Source organism: Brassica rapa, chromosome A03, assembly GCF_000309985.2.
Source record: "Brassica rapa cultivar Chiifu-401-42 chromosome A03, CAAS_Brap_v3.01, whole genome shotgun sequence".
In the NCBI taxonomy this organism is placed as follows: domain Eukaryota; kingdom Viridiplantae; phylum Streptophyta; class Magnoliopsida; order Brassicales; family Brassicaceae; genus Brassica; species Brassica rapa.
The window spans coordinates 13,464,577-13,482,804 of record NC_024797.2 but is presented as its reverse complement, the minus strand read 5'-3'; the positions used below and the strand labels follow the sequence as shown (position 1 = coordinate 13,482,804).

General features: G+C 29.9%; 3 protein-coding genes and 1 long non-coding RNA gene across 5 annotated transcripts; 2 read left to right on the top strand and 2 right to left on the bottom strand.

The window, feature by feature from the left end:
* Positions 1 to 938: 938 nt before the first annotated feature.
* On the bottom strand, positions 939 to 1,768 carry LOC108871092. The gene is made up of 2 exons (XR_001957743.2): positions 1,530 to 1,768; positions 939 to 1,298 (listed from the first exon to the last, which is right to left on the bottom strand). It is a non-coding gene; the product is annotated as an uncharacterized LOC108871092 (long non-coding RNA).
* On the top strand, positions 1,297 to 8,597 carry LOC103858563 (probable aquaporin NIP5-1). Its single transcript, XM_009135944.3, has 4 exons — positions 1,297 to 1,771; positions 5,255 to 5,674; positions 7,960 to 8,021; positions 8,106 to 8,597. Exons 1-4 carry the CDS (start codon positions 1,544 to 1,546, stop codon positions 8,299 to 8,301), a joined length of 906 nt encoding a protein of 301 aa, XP_009134192.1. The 5' UTR covers positions 1,297 to 1,543; the 3' UTR covers positions 8,302 to 8,597.
* Positions 8,598 to 9,055: 458 nt separating this feature from the next.
* Positions 9,056 to 16,224, top strand: LOC103858562 (protein BEARSKIN2). Of its 2 annotated transcripts, XM_033289051.1 has the most exons (4): positions 9,056 to 9,255; positions 13,916 to 14,413; positions 14,623 to 14,900; positions 15,218 to 16,224. In XM_033289051.1, exons 2-4 carry the CDS (start codon positions 14,248 to 14,250, stop codon positions 15,797 to 15,799), a joined length of 1,026 nt encoding a protein of 341 aa, XP_033144942.1. In that variant the 5' UTR covers positions 9,056 to 9,255; positions 13,916 to 14,247; the 3' UTR covers positions 15,800 to 16,224. The 2 variants fall into 2 exon arrangements, with proteins under 2 accessions (XP_033144942.1, XP_009134191.1); XM_009135943.3 differs by lacking the exon at positions 9,056 to 9,255 and having other exon boundaries at positions 12,768 to 14,413.
* On the bottom strand, positions 15,938 to 17,458 carry LOC103858561 (chlorophyll a-b binding protein CP26, chloroplastic). Its single transcript, XM_009135942.3, has 6 exons — positions 17,170 to 17,458; positions 17,003 to 17,087; positions 16,885 to 16,935; positions 16,664 to 16,784; positions 16,436 to 16,570; positions 15,938 to 16,346 (listed from the first exon to the last, which is right to left on the bottom strand). The coding sequence occupies exons 1-6, from the start codon at positions 17,357 to 17,359 to the stop codon at positions 16,086 to 16,088; spliced, it is 843 nt and encodes a 280-aa protein (XP_009134190.1). The 5' UTR covers positions 17,360 to 17,458; the 3' UTR covers positions 15,938 to 16,085.
* Positions 17,459 to 18,228: the final 770 nt, after the last annotated feature.

Below are 18,228 nucleotides of genomic sequence, written 5' to 3'. Positions count from 1 at the left end.
TGGCTATTTTTTTATTACAGTCTACTACAATTCCAATGTTTTGATTTTACTTTTGGGCTATTTTATATTTTAAAGTTAATTTTATTATTTATATTAGACATTTAAACATTTGTTAATTTTAATTTTGTTGTATTTTTATCATATCTTGTAACTTATAACTTGTTACAAAAATTATTAAATAATTTTAATAATTTTAATACTTATTACATTTTCTTAATGTAAAATATTTCTTATATTTTAATAATTAATCTACAGTTATATATTTATTACTGTTTCATGGTTTATTCGTGATCGATACACTGACCCGATAAGAAAAGAAGTAATCCGATTGAGATTTTAAAATATTGGTTTCTACGTTTTTGCATTTGCGCTTTCATTGTTAATTAGAGCCGGCCTTAGGTCCAAATGAATGAAGTCCATGTTTTCGACCGTCATTTTATTAAGTATTAAACCGGCCACAGTTTCTCAAAAACTAGTCAATGGTTTAGCTGTTAGTGATGCACCAGGGTTAGGTGAGATGTCCGAGGCTAAATCTCATAAAGTGCAATTCTTTTTTTTTATTTTTTCAGCTATTTTTCTATTTTGGGCTTATGATCTTATAAAACTTAGGACCGGCTCTGCTGATAACCAGTATTAGTATCACATGTTACAGAAAGGAAAAGTATTTATTTTTTATACATTTACGTTTATAACAATATGGAATAGTTCTCTTTAAAAATTGTTCCAAGAATCAAACGCTCTTCCCCAGACTTAAGAACAATTTTCTATTCAATTATTGGAGGATTGTGGGGTGGCAAATGATCAGTGATACCGTCACGGCCATGTGGGGTTCGTAAGAATCACATACAGATATGTTGCTTAGATCGAACGGTAACGAAGATGCCGGTGACAAAGGCACCGGTGACTCTAGCAGATATCTTTATAAAGGGCGTTAGTAATGAACTGTTATTGGAGTTGACTTTTTATTATTGATCTTTTTGGGTTCAATGCATAACAATCTCTTTTCTATATAAACACACACACATATAAATATAACTTAAGCTCGAGCATTAACCAAACCTTTCATACATCTCTCTATTTTTCTTTTCTTTCAGAACCACAGATTCGAGAATTAGTCTTTGTTCAGTGCTAACGTACGCATCCATATGTGTGTCGTCTTTGCTTTTTATATGATTCGGTTTCTGAATTTGGTTTTTTGAGGTGGCTATCTTCGTTCATATTCTTCTTCTTACGTAGTAACAGCTTCATAAAAATCCTTACAAGCATGTAAATTAACGTCCCAGATCCATTTTCTTCTCCTTCAAAACAAAAAGAAAATTTTAATCGGTAGATAAGTTTGATTCATTGGCGTCCCTGGTTTTAATTTCTGTTTGGTGAAACTAGTCCTGGCAAAGTTTGAAGCACAAGTGTAAACCCAAATTTAAAAAAACCTCAAATCATGTAAATTTCGTCTCTTCAAATTTATCTCCCTCCTACAAAAAAACAAAAAAAAAAGAAGTATTTTCTTCAAAACAAAATACAAAAAATACCCGAAAAGATTAGGATGTCTCCGCCGGAGGCTGAAATGGGTGCGGTGGCGGTGACGGCTCCGCCGACGCCAGGAACGCCGGGAGGACCGTTGATCACGGGGATGAGAGTTGATTCAATGTCGTTCGATCATCGGAAACCGATACCTCCATGCAAATGCTTGCCGGTGATGGGAAACCGTTGGGGTCAACACGACACGTGCTTCGCCGATTTTCCCTCTCCTGGTGTCTCCCTTACTCGCAAGGTACGTGATCTCTCTTTTTTTTTTCTAACGAAAATATATATCCAAATATTTTGTTCCAATTATGTGAAAACGTTGGAATAGATGATGTGGAAATAATGAATAATTAGGTCATTTGGTAAAAGATAATGAGATCAAGACATTATTAACTCATTACAAATCTATGTTTGAATAGTTTTTGTAAGCTCTGAAAATTAAAATTCTAGTTACCAAAAGATGATAGTTATTTATCCTTTTAACCTATTATTTATATTGAAAAGATCATACAGGTTTACGTCACATTTCGAGGAGACTATAACACGACACGAACAAGTAGTCGCAACCGAAAATTAAATAAAACATGCAATGTAAAAACAGATAAATTAAAATTATTTAAAAATAAAGATAAATAATTGTATAAGTCCAAGTTATTAAATTATTCAGTGGATGCCCACTCCCGTCAGATTTCAATTTATGGATTCTATAATTATATATGCTACAATATTGTTTTTACGTGGGAAAACTCACAAACACAACCGATTCAATAGTTTCATGGGCCCTAAAAAAAAAAAAAAATTTCAACTATTATTTTTTAAAAAAAAATATCTGATAGATATTTTTTTAAAAATATTAAAACTATTTTTAAAAATAAATTTATAAAAATAAAAAAATACTTTCATATAAAAAAATTAGATCCATTTTCTTATTAAAAATACATGTATTTTTTTAAAAAAAATCAGGATCTTATCTATTAAAAAATAGGGGGCAAAAGATTGGACCCGGAAAGATCATACGGTTTGCCTTTTATCTAAGCTGGCCCTGCTCACAAAAGAGTAAACTTAGTAGTCTTCACTAGACGGCATAGCATATTAAGCATGGGTACAAACCGGATACTTGATAATTTTGGCATACCCAATACTTACCTTGTCCTGTACAATTATCGTAAATATTGACTTGTTTTTGTACTTGATTGTACTGGATACGTTACTTGATTGTACCGGGTACGTCTTCTCCCAACCTAAATCCCTAAAATTCAAACACATGAAACTTGCCTCTCCAGATTTGGAAGTTTAATAATAATATCTATTAGTATTTCTTCAAGTTAACAAAATTGTAAGTGGTTTAGTGGTTCGGGTTTACAATAAGTGTAGCTTCAGTCATGGATTTGATTTTTTTCAGATACAATTTTTAAAAAAAATTCAAAACAACTTCGTTTGGACTTAACAGAGATTACATACGGCGATTAACTTTGTCTAATCATTATGTTATCCGAGTTAACGTCGTCTTTAATTTTTAAGCAAATTAAATTGAGGTTTAAAGTGGCTATTCAAGTTAAGTTGGTGCTTTAAATGATTCAAAGAAAATTTTATATTTTTTTCAACCAAATTTAAAAGTTGTGATTGTAATGGCAATTTTCCAAAATATAATTGGATTCTTACATTCTAGGAAAATTAAAGCGGTCACAAAAAGTATTGGCAGTAGTGGTTTTGTTTAATGACGGATACTAATCAGTTATATACATCAATTTAGATTTTTTAATTATATGTTACATTTTCGTTTTAAATAGAAAAATACCAAAAAATATGTTACGTAGTTCTGTTAGGTCGAGCGTTTTATTGTCTGCCCATGACGGAAGCGGCCAACGAATGGAACTTGCATTTCTTTTTTAACTCAATTTCAATATTTCATTTACCAAATCGTGGTAATGAGATTACAACATTACAAAATTTTACCCCAAATACAATATCGGGATCTTATGTCACTTAGGAACACTTTAGAAGGATTTTATGCTACCCCAATCAATCCGATATTGTATTTGCCACTACTCTCAGAACAAAATCATCCCACTACCCGGAATGAACTGTCTCTTAAACCGCCAGAGGCCTCCGTTAAAATTTCAGAACCACGTGCGTATCACCAGGCAGAGTGGGAAGCACCAAGGAGACAAAGGAAAAACGTGATTAAGAGAGAGAAATGAGTAGCTTCCGGCACCGGCCAAGACCACCGGTGTCAAGAAAAATCACGGACGCGTTAGGGTTTTGTTCGGATGGTATCGGCTAAAGAGAAAATAGCTTACTTATTTGTCAGTGGAACTTGCACTTAAATCACTGCTCCTTTTTCGTCATTAACCAATATTTTCTATGAGCAAGGTTTTGAGTAGGACTATATAGCACAATTAGAGTAACAAATAGCAGAGTAAAAATGTTTACTTTCAGTTCAGTTTACATAGAGCCAATGAGGATGAAAGTGGTAAACATATTTTCTCTCTCTCTGCGCTGGAAAATGAAATCTTTCTTTCATATTTTCTATATTTTTCATCTTTGTTATTCTAGAAAATAGCGTAAATTAGAATAACAGTACAAACAATTAATTCTTTTTCTTTATTTTCTTTCATGCTTACTCTAAGTTACTCCAATTATATTACTATCAGTCGCATCTTTTGTCTAAAGGGATTTCTTACCCTATTTTATTTTTTCTCCAAAATTGAATAAAATGGAATATTGAGTAAAAATGCTCTAACTCTATTCTATTTTTCTTTCTATAATATGTTTTACCTCATAGATAGAATAATCTATTTTTTGTATATTCATTATTTTAATGTAGTAAGAAATAGTATAATGTTAGAGCATTTTTACTACATATTCTACTTTACTATATTTTGGAGTGAAAAATTTACATTGGAAATTCTCTGATAATAATATATATATTTTTTGGGAGCATAATCTATGATTAATGTCTTGATTGGGTGCTGGTCCAAGAGGGCAGAATATTATGGACAGCTCACACGTAATAATAGTAACCGTTGACTGTATTATGTCAGTTAATAAATAATTAAATATCAGATTTTTTTTTTGAAAGATAATTAATACCAGTTGAGATTAAAAAGGAAAAAATTAGCCATTATTTGAGATTTTGTTGAAATGACCACTAATTTTGCAATATTGGACATATGTTAATGTGATATTTTGGGTCGAATTGTTATAGATCGGATTAGACATAATTGTGAATCAAATTAATTAGATTCAAATTATATTAAATTATATAATTTTTTATTTAAACTTATTGACAATAATTAGATTGATCTATATTGTTTATATATTAGTAAAATTATTTCTAACTTTATATCAAAAGTTCCCTGTTCAATAGATTGTGATACTTTGCTGAAACTAGAAAATCTGGCTACTAAGATGATTAGCATAGGGTGTTCGAAGTTCTTCTGCAGTGTACTATGTTAGAAATTTACTACCAGTTTGGGTTGAGTTGGTAACTAGTTTGTAGCAGTTTAGATATTAAAAAAAAAGACATGATAATGTATGCGACTCTTCTTTGACATAAACTTCGATCCCTCAGATTGAAATATAATTACTTTGTATCAACTTCACTGGAGTATATACATAGTTTTCATATTACACAAGAAACGTATATGATCTATCCCTCTAACGGTCTCACCTCTGTTTCCTCTACTCACTTGATAATGGCTAACTTGTATCCGTGTGCGTGATGCAGCTTGGAGCTGAGTTCGTCGGAACATTCATCTTGATATTCACCGCGACAGCCGGTCCAATCGTGAACCAGAAATACGACGGAGCTGAAACCCTTATCGGCAACGCGGCATGCGCAGGACTCGCAGTGATGATCATAATTCTCTCAACCGGTCACATATCAGGGGCTCACTTAAATCCATCACTGACTATAGCATTCGCAGCTCTAAGACACTTTCCTTGGGCCCACGTACCTGCTTACATAGCAGCGCAAGTCTCAGCTTCCGTATGCGCTTCATTCGCACTCAAAGCAGTTTTCCATCCTTTCATGTCGGGAGGTGTGACTGTTCCGTCTGTTAGTGTTGGACAAGCCTTTGCTCTTGAGTTTATCATAAGTTTCATTCTCCTCTTTGTTGTTACTGCCGTTGCCACCGACACTCGTGCCGTAAGTCTCTCTTTCTCTTCCTGTTCTTATATGGACAGCATATTATATACAACTGCATTTTCGGTTTAAAAGAAAGAAGAAATATATCTGTTACTCTTTTCTTACTAATGTTGGTTTTTGACTACAAGAATTCAAATTCCAAAATCTTTTTTCTAAAAACCAGTGTTGTAAAAAGTGTTTTAAGCACCCGCTCCTAAACGCTACTTAATTGAAAACAATTTTTAAACCTTCTGAAAATTAGAATACTATTATAACATTATAAATTTATTATTTTACAATTATAGCATTTAATATTATGTTATAAATTTTAATTATGATTAAATATTATAAATTTAAATTTACAAATTATGATATTTTATATTCAATATCTAATCCATTAAAAGTGAAGTACAAATAAAAAATACCCCTAACTTTTCCAGTTTTCCTAAAGAATTACAATCTTATGCCACTAAAATAATAAATATTAATTAACTATAAATCAATTAATACATTTATAACAAAATAATTGGATTATTCGCTTACCAAAAAAAACTTCACGTGTACATATACACAATACTTAACAATAATAATAAACCAATTGGTTTATAGAGATGTATCTAAAATTATACAAACCTTCACGATTGGTTGGTTTATACCTATATGGCTATATCTAACATTTATTTCATGATCGAATGAAACCTGTGCTTTGAGAGATAGTATAAGCAAACTTATACGAACAATAACATCAAAAAGTTTACAAAAAATAAAACAATAACATCAAAACCTTTGTTTGGTCACAATAAATATATAACTTATAAGTTAGTAGCATGTTTTGTGTATGACAATAAGATACAATAAAAATGAACCGTTTCTGAAATGTTGTATAGTGTTACACACTCTTATACAAACAAAAATGTTTACTGCAATTTTTTTATAGTTAGTATTAAAATTTATGACACGTTTGATTTTCTTTTACTATATTTAAATTGTAAGATAAAAAATCAGTTATTGAGATTCCTCAAAATAAGGTGACTACATTTAAACTAATTTGAAGTTTAAAATTGTTTTCAACTATATATTTTTACGAGATTTTAATATAGACCATATCTTTTTTATATATGTACTTTACTATTTCTACAATTTATAGTATTAGAATATTTGAAAATTAAATAACAGTGGATAATTTTTTTTTTCTTTCTGTAACCACAATCCACCTATCAACGTTACTATTTAATTTTCATTTTACATCTTCATGCAAAAAAAATATTTTAACATTTTTAGAATTATGTATACAAAACTTTTTTTCTTCGTATTACCTATCATTATATCCACTCTAATAATTTATCTAATTAAATCAATGTACACTGAAAGAGAAATTTATCTATCATTATATCTATTCTAATAGCATATCTAACTAAATCAATTCAAATTGAAAGAGAAAAAACTATATCTGATATACTACCTTTTAAAAGAAAAATCATTGAAATATAATTGAATTTTTAACCGAGTTTTTCATAAAAATCGGTTCTTCAGTTCTAACAATTTTATCTTTTTTGCCAATTTTATTTGATCAACACAAAGGTGTTTTAGGAACAACATGTACCTGACAAAGCAAAAGAGTCACGGCTGAACCATTCTAACAAACCGATCCAACTAATGAAACAATGCATATCATTTTGTTTGCCTAAATATCTAAAAGCAATATACTAACATGTAAACATAGTTAAAATATCATGATCGATCTTAATTATTTTTTAAAAAAATAAAAAAATTATCCGTGCGGACGCACGGGTCAAAATCTAGTAGTATATTAATTTGTAAACGATTATATCCTATAAATAGTAATTTAGGCCTCTGATTGAACGTTTTATATGTTGTGTTGGGTCATCAATTGCTCACCGCTTAGCGGTTTCTTCACTATTACTAAAAACATTCAAAGTCGTGGTTATATAAGAAAAACTATTATAATAGGAGACTGTCTCTAACCATTAGCTGCCAATTTTCATCTTGTATCTAACTTATATTTATGTTGTAAAACATCATATTTAAAGAAAACAAAAAAATGATCTGATTTAAAAAAAAAATATTTGTCCGATTTCTAAAACATCCTAGAAAACTTTGTAGAAAAAGATTATTACCGGAGCCATGTTAGTCGTTCAAGTTTAATTAGAACTTGTAAACGTACGTAATCGTTAACAAAAGTAGAATAAAAATCGATATATGCCTATTTAGATTAGCCAGTGATCGTCATTTAAGTAGCTAGTTCTAATTCTATTCTCTTTTCTTGATTGGGGTTTGATGCGTAGGTTGGAGAATTGGCCGGTATAGCTGTTGGAGCCACTGTCATGCTCAACATTCTTGTCGCAGGGTAAGTCTATCAAAGGAATTTAAGCTTCATATTTTCCAGAACCATTGTAACCTAATGTTTCTAAAACATTTGAAAATTTTATAGGCCATCGACTGGTGCATCTATGAATCCCGTTAGGACTCTAGGGCCAGCCCTTGCATCAGGAAACTATAGGTTACTTTGGGTTTATCTGGTAGCTCCTACACTTGGTGCTATATCTGGAGCAGCCGTCTACACAGGTGTCAAGCTTAACGATAACGTGACTGACCCGCCACGTCAGGTTAGAAGCTTCCGTCGTTAAGTGAGAGACTTGTCCAGAAGTCTTCTGCTTGTTACTGTTACTGTATAATTTAATAATAATGTAATGTTATGAAAAGCTTTGGAAGCTTTTGTGAAGAATAAAAGGCGATGTGACTACAAGTCCACGCTCTATGTGTGCATAGCATCGGTTTATAAATCCGATGCGACCTCGTCTCGTCATTGTCACATTGTGTCTTGTGTGATATACACTTCGTTTGGTGTGGGTTTCTTTGTTGATTTGATGTTGCAACCTCGGTGACAAGGCTGTTTTATTAATAAATTATGTTGTGTAAATTATTTTTCAAAATATAGTTACATCATTGATTGAACAATTTTTTCGTCAATACTTCGTGAAGTATCGGGATTGTCAATTTGTTTTGGGAAAATTCCATGTAAATACACAAACTATTTATCTATTACCGTTTTAGTACACCACATATTTGCGTTACCATAAATATACACCAATTATTTTAGATGCCCATTTCAATACTCTAACCATTACCCGTGTACCCAGTCTACCATTCTTCTTTGACTTTGTCTAACGACACATATTACGGTGTTAAAATCTGGTTAAAAACTAATCATGGTTAATTATACTTAACTACACTTACTATTATCCTAGTAACCATTGAGTCTCGACAATCTTGAGATAATTACAAAATCCCCAGTTCAAAAACCCTAAAAGATTTCCAATTCGTAAACCTAAATCAAAGAAGATTAATGAAGCAAATTTTGTCGTGTGAAGGAAGTTTTTTTTTTTTTTTTTTTTTGGTAAAATGTTAAAATTATATTACCAAGCTTTTCATTTTTTACAGAAGGACAGAGGAAACAAGAAACAGAATGCAGAAAATAAACTAAACAGAGCATCTTGAACAAGCCTATTCTAAGAATACAGACTAAAGTCAAGTGTGAAGGAAGTTTGTACTTTAATATCAAACAAATCAAACGAAATGAGGTAAGAATCTTAATCTCTTTTGCTTTCTCTTTTTTTCAATGTTCTTGTTGTCGTCTCTCTCGTACGAAACGACTCCGACTTTCATTTTTTTCTCATGATTGCAGTCACAGCTAGATGAAGATAAAAATCTATACAATTATTTGCAAAGTAAATTTTTGGAATCGAGCTCTCACATTAAAAGTTAGAGTGGTTAATATCGTTTATACATTTAATGAATCAATTATATAAATTAATCAAAAATAAAAACGATTTTTTAATCTATCTCATTAAATAAATGATTACAATTAATAATAATCAGAATTATCTAAAATATAAATAATTAAAAATGAATTTCTATAAAATATAAGATAATTGTTAAATATATTATGTTTTTATCTGTTTATACCCTTAATGAATCAATTATATAAATTAGTCAAAAATAAAAACGAATTTTAAATCTATATGATTAAATAAATGATCTATACTATTATTTACGAATTAAATTTTTGGAATCGAGCTCTCACGTTAAAAGTTAGAGCGGTTAATATCGTTTAAACCAATGAAAACAAATTTTCAACTATATAGTTTATTTTAAAAGTTAAAAAAAAACTAAATGTTTAATTATTTACTCGATAATATAAATTTATGAAGCGAAAAGTTTAATTTTTTAAAAACTTTCTAAATTTTTGAAATGTTACAATATATTTGAATACGACAATAAAACAATATTTTACTAATCTGTATATACATAGTTACAATTTTAATAATGAAATAATAATCCGAAAATATATATATAGAAGAAGATACAAATACATGTGAAAGTTTGAAACAATCTATTCAATGAAATAAAAATACCATAAAATTATTATGTTTTAAAATTTTGATAGACACATATATATTATAATATATATACCAATTTAGAATTGAAAACAAAATATTTATATAAAAATAAATGAAAACAAAAACCCGTTTGGTTTGATAATCGGTTAGTTTAATTTTTTATTAAAAAAATCACCAAACATTACCAACTTAACAAAAATTCTAAATCGAACTAACTGAATTTAACCCATTTTTGAATTTTTGTTCATTTTAAACCGAAATATTAACCGAACTAACCGCAAAACCAAAAATTTCGGTAAAATTTTTTTAAGCCCAACATAATGTATTTTCGGTTCACTTCAATAGGATTCTGACCGATCCAAATTAATTTAATTGCAAATTAACCGACCAAAACTAACCAAAGAAACCGAACCCGTAGGTTTAGCCAGAAGTTTAGGAACCGTAAAGAATCTAATATATTAAAACAGAAGTACAAATATAAATTAACCCTTTGTTTTTCAATTTATTTACAATCATATGCCTTTGAAGTACTAAATTTGCCTACCTTTTAGTCTTTTTGTCTTTGACAATTTAATTAATGCATTTTCCTAAAATGAAGTACAACAAATTATGTATTACTTATTTAAAAAATATTTTCTATAATCTAGTTAAATAATAAATTATACTTAATCAATGTCAAAAATGTAACAAGATTTTATTATTACGGGTTGGTTATCTTTTTTATTTTGGTATATTAACTATGTCTAAAACAACATAAACGTGTTATAAAAATAAATAATATAAACCAAAAAATTGTAAATAATATATTGAATTATTTGATCATATAAACCAAATATAACAACAGATAACAATTTTATTTTACATTTAAAATTTTGATCCATAAAAGTGCATTTACACGAACACACGAGTTATATTTTAAAAATCTATATTATTAAAACTGAAGTACATTTGAGAGTTGTTTGGAAACTTGGATAGTAGTATAAATGGAAATTGTTTGGAAACATGGATAGTAGTATAAATGAGAATTGTTTGGAAGCATGGATAACAGTAGAAAATAATACTTGCTTATCTTAATTGATTTTTTAAAAGATTTTTATTATATTGTTAATCAATTCTAACCCTTCATCTATTATATTTACTAAATAAGTTAATATCATTTATTACAGAAGTACAAAACAAAATTTATTTGTTTTCAATTTTTATTTTATCTTTTGCATTCATTTTTCTCAATTTTAATTATTTCTATACAAAATTCAAATCAAAATAATAATTTAAAATTAATTTATATAAATAATTGATTCAAATATATATATATATATATTTTAAAAACATTTACTAAAATATTTTCCAATAACCATTTAAAAAATATTTTCACTATATATAAGAAAAATACAATACATAACTTAATTAAAAACACCAACTTAAATTATGGTTTTTATATTTCATATTAAGTTTATAAATATAATATATGTGATTATTTATATGATGGTATGTATAAAATAATATTAATTATATGATTACTTATATTATGGTACATATAAAATATGATTAATTATATGATGACATATATATGATATATAATAGTGACATGAAAAACAAAACTTATTTGTTTTCAATTTTTTTTATTTTATCTTTTACATTCATTTTCTCACTTTTTAACTATCTCATTAATTATATTTACTATAATATTTTGCCAGGATTATTTACATATTAACTATAATAATTCGACATATTTGAATGAAACCACTCTATTTGTGATAAGAATTCAAAATGGTTAACAATTTTTTTTATTTACTTATGTATCGGTCAAATCACTTTTATTTATCGTTTAAACGTGCATGTATTTTCATAATATTTATCAAATTATTGATGTTTTTAAAAATATATTATAAAATCAAGTGATGCTCAATAGGAAGTTACATACATAAGTAGGTGATACATTTCTGGAAGCTCATGAACACATATTAATATTTACAATAATTAAAATATTCTGTAAATTCTAAATAACTTTATGCCTTTGATTTATTGAATGGAAACTAAAATTTATTTTAAAAAATATTGAAAATGAGAATTCAGATTTTGCTTTGGTATTTTGATTATGGTTATATTAAGTTCCACAAACACAAAATTTAAAAGAACATTTAATATTAAGAAAAATAATAATTTTAATAATGATAAAATATAATATATCTATTTTGCAACTATTTGATTTATTTTTTTTTTGTTTTCAATATCTCTTAAAAATAAGCACTAAACAAAGTTGTAATTTTATTTGAAAATAATATTATATAAGTAAAATATAATTTATCGATATTGTTTTTGATGTAATTGGAAGCTATTATAGTCAACAAAATATATGAAAAATAAATAAAACACATCAATAATATTAATTATAAACTATGTTTAGTCAATTAAACATATATCAATTTATTTTTCTCAATTATTTTGTGTAATCTTCTAAGAAAATATATAGATATATAAAAATACTTATATTAGTTTGATTTTTTTTTTTGTATTGTTTAAAATTATGTTTTGAAAGAAATGTTATTTCTTTTTCTAATATCAAGATTATCTGTGTAATTTTTTTTTAATAAAATCACATTATATACAAATTTATGTTTTTCATCTAAGAAAATATAGATATATATAGAGTATTTTATTACTTCAAAACTATATTTTATGTTATTTAAAAATATTTTTAAAAATGTAATATTACTATTTTGTGAACTTTGCTTTTTTTGAAATCATATTATATATACATATATTTTTGTTTTCAATATTTCTTTTAACTTTATAAAACAATTCCTTTTTTATTATATGTATATGTTTTTGGAAATTTTTTAAAAGGAAACTAAATAAAAAAATAAATAATAATATTTAATATTATTAATTCATTAAGGGTATCAGTGTAATCAACCATCGTGAAAGTTAATATGAGAGCGACACATAGGAAACCGACTTCTCAAATAATATTATAGAGATTATGACACATATAAAATATATAATACTAATCATAAAAATAAAATATCGATTTATAAGAAAGTAAAAATTAACACCCGCACGGGCGTGCGGGTCAATCTCTAGTATGATTTTAAGAGTTGACAGATCAAAAAATAAAATAAAACTATTCATTATAAATTGTAAAATTATTGTGTTAAAAAATATATTGATTAATTAATTAATATATATATATATAATTTTAAAATATATGTTACCATTTATATAAGATAAATATTTATTTTTTGCAAAACAAAAACGAATATCCGTGCAGATGCGCAGATCAAGCTCTAGTAATAATCTTAAATATCAAATCCCTTACTCATTTAATTCATTCATAAATAAATATATTTTACCCATATATGTATATGAATGTGCGTATGTATTTATTGCTTGCTTGAAACAATGCATCAAGTTAACAAAACAGATAGAAAGCTTGAAAGTTAGAGAAACGAAATAAATCAGAAAGAATCGGAGGTCGTAGATAGGCACATGTGATGAATAAAAGGCCTAACCTTAGCCATTGCCTAGTGCATGGCATATTCATTTGCATGTTTTAACCACATATGAATATATGATCCATATTCTTGCTTTATTTCATATCTCTCTCTCTACGTTATTCCTCTTTAATTTTCTTATTAATTAAATACTATCTAGGTGTGTATACGTAAACATGATCAACCATATGATCCAAGTTGAAGATCCCCAATCCCAGGCCATATGATTCTTTAGCTTACAGAGCAATCAAAAGTTGAATACGGGATTAATGATACTAATAATAGGAGTAGAGTTTAAATTTTTATCGGGATCGTTGATAAATGATAATAAGTCAACATTGGCGTAGAGAACAAGGAGCAGTCAATTGTACGCAAGTGTACCAAACGCTGCAACACAAGGCGCGCTAGAGACATTATATTAAACTAAAAGTCATATTAATCTCCGGCGAGCCTTGCTTTTTACGATAGCTTTAGAGCATCTCCGGCGGCGTGGTCACCGGCCGTCAACATCATCATCAATAGCAACATGCATCATCATACATTTATATACCATTTATTTAACTCCGTTGACAATTAACGTGTGAGTGTGTGTATATAAATATAATCAAGAAGTTATAGCTGCTTAGAAAGAAAGGCAGTGCTTAAATATTGAGAAGCATAATCACGAAAATAAACCGAAATGGGTTCGTCGTCGAACGGAGGAGTGCCACCTGGGTTTCGGTTTCATCCGACAGACGAAGAGCTTCTCCATTACTACCTAAAGAAGAAAATCTCTTATCATAAGTTTGAGATGGAAGTCATCAGAGAGGTTGACTTAAACAAACTCGAGCCTTGGGATTTACAAGGTACTATTTACTTATTTAACCCATTTTCAACAACATATCACAATTTAATGCTTATTGTAAATCTCACATCCATATTGATTTCACTAATTGTTGATATTTGAGATAAAAAAACTCATAAATCTTGATAGTTCTTCCATTTCTTGATTATCGGATATAACTGAACACTATTTTGGATATTTCTAACTTTCTATTTTTTTCTAAAAACTCAGAGAGATGTAAGATAGGGTCAACACCGCAGAAAGAATGGTATTTCTTCAGCCACAAGGATAGGAAATACCCAACGGGTTCAAGGACCAACCGTGCAACTCATGCAGGGTTCTGGAAGGCAACAGGACGAGACAAGTGTATAAGGAACTCATACAAGAAGATAGGAATGAGAAAGACCCTTGTGTTCTACAAAGGAAGAGCTCCTCATGGCCAAAAGACTGACTGGATCATGCATGAGTATCGGCTTGAAGATACTGATGATCCTCAAGGCAATCCTAGTGTATGTTTTTCATTTGAACAATTTAGACTATAATCTAGACAATATAATCAAGAAACTGTACCATATATAGTTATCACTAGAACCTTCTTACGCGATTTACGGTGTTAGTTTATAATCTCTGGTTTGAAACTATTTTCATTACGTATATAGATTAAGGTTCTTGATTTCTACAAAATTCTCTGTGCAACATTTTGATAAAAAAAATTTGCAATCTTAAAATAGTTTGAGAATTATGATGCATTAAATTCATTTAATTGGTTAGGAAGTTGGTCTTTTGTATTTAATCCATTTGCTACATATATTATTTGATCTTGTAGGAAGACGGATGGGTGGTTTGTAGGGTATTCATGAAGAAGAATTTGTTCAAGGTAGTGACTGAAGGAGGCTCAAGCATTAACTCAACGGACCAATACAATCATGATGCGTCCAACAACAACAACTCGCTCCAAGCTCGTAGCTTCATGCACCGAGACAGTCCTTACCAGCTAGTACGTAACCACGGAGCCACGACCTTGGAACTCAACAAGCCTGACCTGACACTTCATCAATACCCACCAATCTTCCACAAGCCACCTTCCCTTGGGTTTGACTACTCTGCAGGGCTTCCAAGGGATTGCGAAAGTGCGGCTAGTGAAGGGTTACAATACCAGCAAGCGTGTGAGCCAGGTTTAGAGGTTGGGACGTGCGAGACAGTGGCTAGTCATAACCATCAACAAGGTTTAGGTGAATGGTCAATGATGGACAGGCTTGTGACTTGTCATATGGGAAATGAAGATTCCTCTAGAGGGATTAGGTTTGAGGATGGTAACAACAATTCTTCGTCTGTTGTCCAGCCAGTTCCCGAGACGAATCAGCTTTCGTTGCGCAGTGAGATGGATTTCTGGGGTTATTCTAAATAGATGTTATATATCTTATGGAAGTGTTTGTGTATGTGTTGTATGAAAGTGATTTATTTCATTTTTATGTTTGGAAGCAAATTGCTTCACAAAACTCAAATATATATTTAATGTTGGAATGAATAAAAAATACAAGATTGATTAGTTTATTGTAGTTATCATGCATTGTTATTTTCTTAGAAGCATATGATAAAACCATTGGAGTATATCAAGAAGATGAAGATGGAAGTTTGTTTTCACAATGTCATCAAACAAAGTCTACAAAGCTCTTTAATAAACTAGAAATGGCTTAAAGTGTAGGAGCTCTCTCAGCGGTTCCAGCTATGACGGTAAGCAAGTTGTTTCCAAAAGGATCACTGAGATGCTTTGAAAGGTTCTCAACAGGACCTTCTCCAGTAACATAAGCTTGGATGAAGAAACCGAGCATCGCAAACATGGCTAATCTCCCGTTTTTAATCTCTTTAACCTTGAGGAGAGCTCCTTGTTCGGGGTCCTTAGCAAGTCCTAAAGGATCAAATGGACCTCCGGGGTGTAGCTTGTCCTCAAAATCCTGCCCAAGTTATTGCATTTCAAGTTTAGTTGTTTTCCACATGATGATTTTTAAATGAGTATAATAGCTTAAATGTTAGAGTAATGTACCAATCCGTTGGTGATTCTGTAGTACTCGGCTCCACCGAGGAGAACAACCTCAGCAACTACGGCGAGAACAAGGTTGATTGGGATGTTCTTGCCAAAGTAGTTCAATGTGTTTCCATCAAGAAGCAGAGCCCCAGTCTGTATCCATCACATAACCAACTTCTTGAATTACTATTATAGAATCTACGTAAACTGAAGTCAAATATGAGAAGTAGCAAAAAAATACAAAACCTTGAACCAGACGGCTTCAGGACCACAGTTAGCTCCGTATTTGTTCAAAGCTTCAGGGATGATGAAACCAGCTGCTCCCAACATAGCCCATCTAGCATGGATCAGCTCAAAGGCTTGGTATCTGTCAACCACATTCATTACGGAACATCATTCTTAATGACATTGTTCAAACTTTAAAGATAGAGATGGAAATAAAGGAACAGAGCAGCGAATCTGCTTACTTAGCAAAGTTCTCAGGCTTCTTGCCAAGTCCAAATGGGTCATAGCCATAGCTGCAATTCATATCAATAAAACCTTAAGTACCAAAGCCAAAGTAAGAGACATGAAGAAGTGTCTTACTCTCCAGCAACTTCACCGTTTAAGTACTCTGGGATCTCTGATCTGTCCAAAAGACCATCCGGCAGGAAAATTCTCCTGTCAGGACCTGTGCACCCACATTCACAAGAAGATTAATGCATTGATGGACTAAGAAAATGATTTTGAAAGGGAAGCAGTAAGGCACATACCATACCACTTGGAGAGTTCATCGTTAGCAACAGAAACAGTCTTGGCCTTGGCAGGAGCTGGCTTTTTCTTGGAGAACAGAGCAACTGTCTTAAACGTACCCGGGCTCGATGCCGATGGAGCAGACGATCTTGACACTGCCTTTAAGTTAAGTGGCGTACCAAGCATTTCCGAAACACCAATAGACGCCATCTTTGTATCCCCAAAGTTTCAAGCTTTAACTCTGTTTCAAAAAAAATGCTAAGTGAAAGAAAGGAAGAGACGAAATTGGTACTATAAGGTGGATAGTAAGATTCGTCAGGCTTTTGATTGGTTCAAATTGAAAATGTGAAATATGATTCTGTTCTCTGATTGGTTGTTGTTCCTGACGTGGCTCGTAGATTGGTCTTTGTTGGATTATCTGTTTATCCCCATCTTCTTTCTTCTTTTTGTGTGGTTAAAAAAAAAGCTTTATCTATAGTGCAAGACTACAAAGAATCTCACACACATGAAATCTGAACTGTTAATGTCACCCACATATCTTTCACACTGTTAGTAGTGTTTTCAGAAAATTCCTAAATGCCCAAACCCAACCGTTAGGACACCTCAAGTTACGTTTTTAACCGAACCAAACTATTATAAATGCATAATCTTCTTATATCTAAAATAAACCAAACCGAATGGATATTCAAACGATTTCTATATCCACAAATAATATTTATTTTAATTTTGAAATATAAATATACAAGTTATGAATCTGATAATTACGTTCAAAAATATTTAGAATCACAAAAAATAATAATGAGAAATTCCCTAATATAGCTCTGTTTAGTTTATTTTCACAAAAATATGATTCAAAGAAGAAAATGATCAAAAGAAATTTTATTAAAGTGTAAAAATATATTTATATCCTATGGTTAACTAATAGTTAAGGGATAGGATTTTGAAGATAGAGTTTCAAATTAAAAAAAATTAAAAAAAAAATTAAAATTTTTAAAATAAAAATGGGTTATTTTGGTCACTTTCCTCTTTGAAGGCTATTTTTGTGAAAAAAATTTAAAATCAACTATTTGAAAAAATTA

Coding starts and splice junctions, on each gene's coding strand:
- LOC103858563 (XM_009135944.3), top strand. CDS start 1,544: ATGTCTCCGCCGGAGGCTGAAATGGGTGCGGTGGCGGTGACGGCTCCG. Junction 1,772..5,254: donor GTGTCTCCCTTACTCGCAAG/GTACGTGATCTC, acceptor TGCGTGATGCAG/CTTGGAGCTGAGTTCGTCGG. Junction 8,022..8,105: donor CTCAACATTCTTGTCGCAGG/GTAAGTCTATCA, acceptor AAAATTTTATAG/GCCATCGACTGGTGCATCTA.
- LOC103858561 (XM_009135942.3), bottom strand. CDS start 17,359: ATGGCGTCTATTGGTGTTTCGGAAATGCTTGGTACGCCACTTAACTTA. Junction 16,936..17,002: donor AACGGTGAAGTTGCTGGAGA/GTAAGACACTTC, acceptor TATGAATTGCAG/CTATGGCTATGACCCATTTG. Junction 16,571..16,663: donor CTGAAGCCGTCTGGTTCAAG/GTTTTGTATTTT, acceptor TGATGGATACAG/ACTGGGGCTCTGCTTCTTGA.
- LOC103858562 (XM_033289051.1), top strand. CDS start 14,248: ATGGGTTCGTCGTCGAACGGAGGAGTGCCACCTGGGTTTCGGTTTCAT. Junction 14,414..14,622: donor CGAGCCTTGGGATTTACAAG/GTACTATTTACT, acceptor CTAAAAACTCAG/AGAGATGTAAGATAGGGTCA. Junction 14,901..15,217: donor ATCCTCAAGGCAATCCTAGT/GTATGTTTTTCA, acceptor TTGATCTTGTAG/GAAGACGGATGGGTGGTTTG.